The sequence below is a fragment of the Neolamprologus multifasciatus genome, chromosome 10 (genome assembly GCF_963576455.1).
Source record: "Neolamprologus multifasciatus chromosome 10, fNeoMul1.2, whole genome shotgun sequence".
In the NCBI taxonomy this organism is placed as follows: Eukaryota; Metazoa; Chordata; class Actinopteri; order Cichliformes; family Cichlidae; genus Neolamprologus; species Neolamprologus multifasciatus.
The window spans coordinates 20,723,503-20,730,593 of record NC_140448.1 but is presented as its reverse complement, the minus strand read 5'-3'; the positions used below and the strand labels follow the sequence as shown (position 1 = coordinate 20,730,593).

The following is a 7,091-nucleotide window of genomic DNA, read 5'->3' as shown; positions in this document are numbered from 1 at the left end:
AATTCAAACCTATGTTGATACTGTACATTGTGACCTGAAATGCAGGCACGGTGCACAAACCATAGATGAATGTGTCTGGTGACGGTCTTGCTGCGTGTTTCAGAAGACTACACCAGTGAATCAAGTGCTCTTTGGGGACAAAGAAAGCTAAGGTGAAATTAATTTTGTCAGCACAAGCAGGTTCAACTCCTTACAGGTGGTCAATCGTCTGCTCTTTAAATAGCACCACAGTGGGGAGTGTTGTAGTGCCCACATGTATTTATGAAGACGCAGCCGACATGGCCTACTTCTGGGTGACTGCTGATGTCCCAGCTGGGCACACCTCCTCTCTTTCTGCGTGTGTGTATGCGTGTCTGTTTGCATGATTGTACTTTATAGGAATTTTTGTGCGACTTTACAGCTAAATTGATGGTAAACCTGGTGGTTTAATTCTCAAGCAATAAAACCAAAAAAATAAAAATAAAAAACCCAAATGGTCACTTTTTTCTCTCTAAGAATTTCATTTCCAGTAATTTTTGTGCAAAACCTGTGAGGTGTGGGTGTTGTGTTAAAGCAAGATTAAAAGTTTAAAAGTGCTTGTAAAAAACCCACATGACACTGCATCCCATAGAAAGGCATTAATAGCGCTAAAAGCACTGAATGCAGGATGAGATTGTGCATTAATACCAAATGAAAGAGAATCAATTCCAGTATAAATGTTTTAGTGACTTTACTTTTTAAATTTATCTGCTGCATTTGATTGCCTCTGTGGCTATGTTGCTTTAAGCTACAGTTAAAATTGATGAAAATTAGAATTAGCACTGAAATAGAAAAGTAATGGCATCATTTTCTCAGTGGTAGGGCGGACACAACAGTTAAGGAATATGCCTGAAAATGCAGTTTTGCTTACAGCAAGGTTGGTTAAAAGTGGACAGATGAGCTCCAAAAGAAAATAAAAGGCTGCTGAAGGCATTAGGTCGTAAATCAATCAACCAATCAATAAAATACAAAAATGATTTGGACTTTCTGAGATCCAGCAGACTACATATACTTCATTCTCACCCAGACTTCTTATACACAAGTCCCTCTTTTATTCTGCAACACTTTCACCATGCAGTAACTGAATTCTGTATAATGGTCATGTATAGTGCTGACTACTTTTGTCCCCATGACATAAAATTTTGATTGAAAAAAAAGAAAGAAAAAAAGATCCCTCTTTGTAAAACTTCCCCAGAAACAGAAACGTGACAATCCAAGCCTTGGAATGTCTGTCTGGAAACTTTGCAAATGCAAAACTAGCGCAGCATGCATAAATGCATTAATTTACACTAACTGTAAACCAAAAACCTTTCACCCACTAATTCCATCACCTCTCTGTGCGAGGATATGTCCATGGCACTGAAAAAGGAACTTGGGAGGGAAAACATAGGGAGGCGCTGTTGTTCATTTTACAAAGCAAATGCTGAAGGCTCACACAATATTTCAATTCAAATGTGTTTTTTATTTCTTTTTTCGCAAGCGTTTATCTGAATTTTGAATGTAGGTATTTGGACTTTGGATTTCAATTTGTAAAACAGTTCTAAAGTGGAAGCTGCAAATATGTTGCACGACAGTAACGCACTATGGTAAAATAAACGTGTCCTGTAATGATGTATTATAAACTAAATGCCATGCAAATGGATTCAAGCTGCGGGTCAAATTACAGCATTGTGCTCTCGTTATAATAATGGCACAGCGATGGATGGAACATTTCTTCCTCTATGCACTGTAAGCGGCTGGGAAATCTTAAAAAAATATATTTTTCATTGCAGCTCCTTAACCTACGACAGCACCAGTTTCCCCACATTTGCATACAGCGGTGCTAGTATTACAAATGGCATAGGTTAATATAGCAAACTTTAGTGTGCTGTATATTCAAATAGGGACAAATGATTTTTGCTCACATGCGGGGTTTACTTACACAGATGCCTGTGTTTGCATGCGGGTACATGTAGGAGAGAAGGGGCAACACTGAAGACACCACCCAACTCTGTAGGGGAAGGGAGGCGGTACAAGTGTATGCGAAGGAGAGTGAGGGGAGTGTATGTTAGTGTGTGTGTGCTGAGGGAGGGGGAAGGGGCTGAGGGAGAGAGAGAGAGAGAGAGAGAGAGATGCTCGTTTCAGTACCGCGGACAGTTCCCGGTAATGCAGCCAACAGTGGTTCGGTTCTTTCTACTGCTTTAAAGAAAGAAAAAGAAATCCGAACGGAGGTTTTAACACCTCTTCAGGACATAAAAAAAGAAAAGAAAAAGAGTCGTATATGGGTTTTATTGTGTTTTTTTTAATGAATAGGAGGGTACTTTAAATCAGCGCGCACCAGGCGACATGTCTGGATGTTGTGACAAGCTACAGACAAAATGATTAGAGGACTGTGTTTGCAATCTCTGCGAGGTTTCTCGTCACTGAAAGGCTTTTTTCCTCCACCTGTCAGTCTCTACAACCTTCAAAATCGTCCGCTCTTGAAAGGAAGTTAAAGAAAAAAAAAAACAACAAAACAAAAAGAGAAAAGTGACAGCGTCGCATTTGCACCTTTTTCATTTCGGGCTAGATTCTAAAATAAGTTGTTCGACTTTTTTCTGGTTACGTGCGTTTGTGGAAAAGGACATATTTCTATTGGATGTTACTTTCAAAAACTAAAAAGGCAAGCAAGGCAAGTGCTTTCCCCCCCTCCATCCGGTCAAATAGCCTTCTTCCAGCACTCACTGGTTTTCCATGTAGGCTAATGCTCTTTTCCCAGAGGCGAAGGGAGTCCCACAACCACTAATGCAGTCAGCTTTTTGATGCGCCAGAATACACTCATCCTCTCTTACAACGACGATTCTTTACTCCATTCAAGTTGCTCTTTTCAGTTTTGCCAATTCGAGACTACGAAGTGACATTTCCCTCTCCATTTTCGACAACTGTTAAAGACTGGTAGGTGATAATGGCAATGCAGCCATGAAAAATGCTCATTCGGATCGCTGTGAGATGAAGTTGGAGGTCCTGCGTCAAAATAACAGGGGGCACAGCTCGGGCAACTTTTGACACTGACCCATCGCTTTTTTCTTTCTTTCCTTCTTTTTTGAGACTTGTGGTTGAAAGAGGTGTGTAGCCTGCTTGGAGCTGTTCATGACGGAAACGATGGCGCTGAGTCTAAACTGCAGGACTAATCCCAAAGAGCAGGCATCAGTTCAGAACAGTTTCCCAGATGTTGTTGAATTAAACGTCGGGGGACAGGTTTATTACACGCGTCATTCAACTTTGGTGAGCACCCCGAATTCGCTGCTCGGTAAGCTATTTTCTTCTAAAAAAGACGCATCTAACGACTTAGCAAGAGACCCCAAGGGTCGATATTTCATTGACAGAGATGGCTTTTTATTCCGGTACGTGTTGGACTACCTCCGGGATAAGCAAGTTGTCCTCCCGGACCACTTCCCGGAAAAAGGGAGGCTCAGAAAAGAGGCTGAATACTTCCAGCTGCCCGACCTGGTGAAGCTACTCACCCCTGAGGATATCAAGCAAAGCCCGGACGACTACTTCCACAGCGACTATGAAGATGGGTCCCAGGGTAGCGACCACCGGCAGTGCCCGCCACCCTCTCTCGTTCCCGCGGACAGAAAGAGCGGGTTCATTACTGTGGGGTATCGAGGGTCGTGTACCATGGGCCGTGAGAGTCAGAGTGACGCCAAGTTCAGGAGGGTACCTCGGATACTAATATGCGGGAGGGTAGCCCTTGCCAAAGAAGTGTTTGGGGAGACGCTGAACGAGAGCAGGGACCCGGACAGGACCCCGGATCGGTACACCTCCCGGTTTTATCTCAAGTTCAAGCACCTGGAGAGAGCTTTTGACATGCTGTCGGAGTGTGGTTTCCAAATGGTGGCCTGCAACTCGTCAGTCACAGCTTCGTTCGTCAACCAGCACACAGAGGACAAGATCTGGTCCAGCTACACAGAATACGTTTTCTACCGTAAGTCACAGTGGTGCTTTAGTGAACGAAAGGTCACCGTTTGCAGGCGTGAACGCACACGCAAACTTGGAACGCCGCTAGAAGGCGCACATGGGTTGTCAGCTGGCGTGAGGGGAATATCTGGCTGTGGGGATGGGTGGGCCTTCCTAGCTGTGGACTCTTTTGAGTGGTGTGAGCGTGCCAGTCACTTTATAGTGGGTGGTGAGATCCGATTGTCTGTATGGCAGTGCTCTTACACCTGACTTCTGCCAGCAGATTTGCTCGTTGACCAGCAGCCTGGAAGATTTCCCCGATAAAGAACCATGATATATAAATTCCTTGCATGGATTCCACATTTCTGTGCCCTATAGGTAGCCTGGATCTTCTTCTTTAAATGCAAGCACAGCTGCAGAGTCAGGTTTGCATTCTCAGTTGAAGTCTAAAGTTTTGTGGAGCGAAACCCATTAGAGATCATTTCCTGTAATTGAGGTTAAACAAAGGTTTTCCACTTCTCCCTGGAAGCAGTGAAACCTTTGCAGCTAACACATGATTGACAGGCTAGTCTGTGTTCAGATTCTGGCGTGTTCAAATCTATTACAGCATGCTGCAGCCTTCAGTGGGCTCTTATATTTCAAACGATTTAACCAGATTTTAAACATTTCACAACCATCTGAGCCAAGGCAGTTGTGAGAGCAGTGATTCATCAATGCTTGCCATTTCTTATCATGGTACAATTTGCTATTCCACCTCCTCTCTGCTTTTATCCAGCCCATCTTTTCAACTTCTTGCATTCCCTCATAGCCTTTGCTACTGCTTTCCTTCCATTTTGCCATCTTTGCTGCTCAGTAGCTGCTGGCAGAGTGGTAGTAAAGAAGATGTCATCATGGCTGTTATACTGGCTCTCATAAGATTTTACGAGGCAACAAAAACATCCATATTTTTTAATCTGAGAGTATATAATTGATAACAAATGTCATACTGATACTGTGGATGTGCTTAAGTTTTCAGTACCTGACTACTTAGATGACAAAGCTTTTGTCACACAACCCCTGAAATGGTAGCAGGGGGGCATTTTTAAGAAACCAAGAACAATTCTGGAAATAAAAAGGCCTCAGATTTGATTTGACATATTCTAAGATAAAACCAAGTCACTCAACTACCTCACTGCATTTGATCAGGAATTATATCATAGCATTATGAGTACATGTAAATACTATGGGATCCTATACTGCTCATAGTTACCATCCTGTTCAGTTTCTTAATGTGGAAACAGTGTTCGGTTCATAGGTTTTTTGGAAAATGGCACATTTTTCTTTACATTTTGCCTCTGTACACCTATACAGAGTGTTTTAAATAAAAAATCAGTTTGTTGGTTATTGGATGGATATTTCAAAGGATTTTATTTCAGTCAAGGAGAAATAGTCCTGCAGTCATGCACTTTAGTTGTCTTCTGTGGTCTTTCTATGTATCAGATTGTTGATTTTGTCACTCTTAAAGTTTTTCCTATCTCCCTCATAGCTCTATTTGGGGTTTCCAGTTTAATGATGGCCTCCTTTATTTGCATGGACATCTCTGCGGACCTCATCTTGAGATGTCAGAGAAAAGCTGAAACTACAAATTACAAGTTCAACGCTTGGAATCAACTCAACATGTTTTATATGCATAATTTGCCATGAAATAATAAGGGAAGAGACCTCATTTGGCCATAAAACGTCTTGTCATTCAATTCAGATTACTTCTGAGCCTCTGAAAAGGACTATGTATAAAAATGGCTGCAAGTCCTAAAAAATTATTGCACTTCTTTTATGGAACTTTTTTGAGTTAAAGCTGAAAGTCTGCAGTTCAATCACATCTTGACTATTTCAATTAAAACAGTGCTGGTCTATATGTGCAACTGTCCAAAAACTAATGGACAGAACTGAATGTATCAACAGTTTTATATTAAAGTTAAATCTTGTCACATAAGCAAGGTACAGAGGACAGCATCGTGAATATAAAACATTTTAAAGCTGACAGCAGTGTTGTGCCAGATATCGTCACGTGAAAAAATAAAGGAGAATATGTTTCAGTGTTGTCAAAAAAAGGTTACAGTTCTAAAAAATAAGAGTTGTGACCCTGACTTATCTCCCATATAGCACTCGGTTTAGTATTTTGTGAATACGTGTTCATTTTGCCGATAATTACATTATATTCTATGCAGACTTCTGACTGGCATCCTTTTTATCCCAGCAGAAAAAGAAAACAGTGCAAATCAGCTTGTCTGTTGCAGTTTTTAGCAGCAGCCATGTTCTAAAATTCCTATTCCATCCTCATTCCCAAGACATTTGTAATTACATAGCAGACTGTTCTCCTACTTTAAAAAACTGCAATAAAGCATTGGGCACTGTTTTATATTCATACGATTTTGTATTTCAAAAGGTAGGCATCTAACCCAGTTTTTTAGCACCACTGGCTTTGTTGTCTCATCTCAATGCCCAATCCTCCAGATGTTTGGCAAGCGAAAAGAGTTCTGAGCTAATCTGCACACATTTTTACATTTAACATTACATTCTAAAACGCTTATTTTTTAAACATATTCATACAATAGAATAAGGCCTTTATTAAATATTACAATAATCTTTTTTTGTGCATCGACAAACTTGTCATTGCCCCCAAACTTATGGACCTGACTGTTTTGCTTTTGTCCACAACTATGGAGAATTTTAAATCAAACATTCAAGCTGTGATTGAAATGCAGACTTTCATATTTAATTCAAGGGGTTTAACTAAAGTTTTGTTTTTAGTGTTTAGAGTTTATAGTAATTGGTACACATAGTCCAACATTTTCAGAGGCTCGAAAGTAACTGGACAAACTAACATCTTTCAGGCATTTTTAAATGAGTGCCTGATGTTTAGAATCCAGGGACATAACAAGATACTGTGTTTTGTCCCTTGAGATGCTCTGCTAGGGCTTTACCATCAGATGAGACTTGTTTGTGGGTCTTTGCACTTGGTTTTGTATTTACTAACTGAGAAACATGCTTTAATGGGTTGAGATCAGGTGACTGACTTGGCCATTGCATTGAGAAACCCTTGGGTTGCTTTTACAGTATGCATTGGGTCATTATCCATTTGTACTGCAAAGTGCAAAGGACAGTATAGCACCGTA

At 40.9% G+C, this 7,091-nt stretch overlaps 1 protein-coding gene across 1 annotated transcript in view; it reads left to right on the top strand.

The window, feature by feature from the left end:
- Positions 1-1,999: 1,999 nt before the first annotated feature.
- The window catches only part of kctd16b (potassium channel tetramerization domain containing 16b), a 94,739-nt gene continuing 89,647 nt past the window's right edge, over positions 2,000-7,091 (top strand). Inside the window, exon 1 of the mRNA XM_085174152.1 lies at positions 2,000-3,964. Within this exon, the coding sequence (XP_085030278.1) occupies positions 3,127-3,964 (838 nt within the window). The 5' untranslated portion in view covers positions 2,000-3,126. The remainder of the gene's footprint in view (positions 3,965-7,091) is intronic.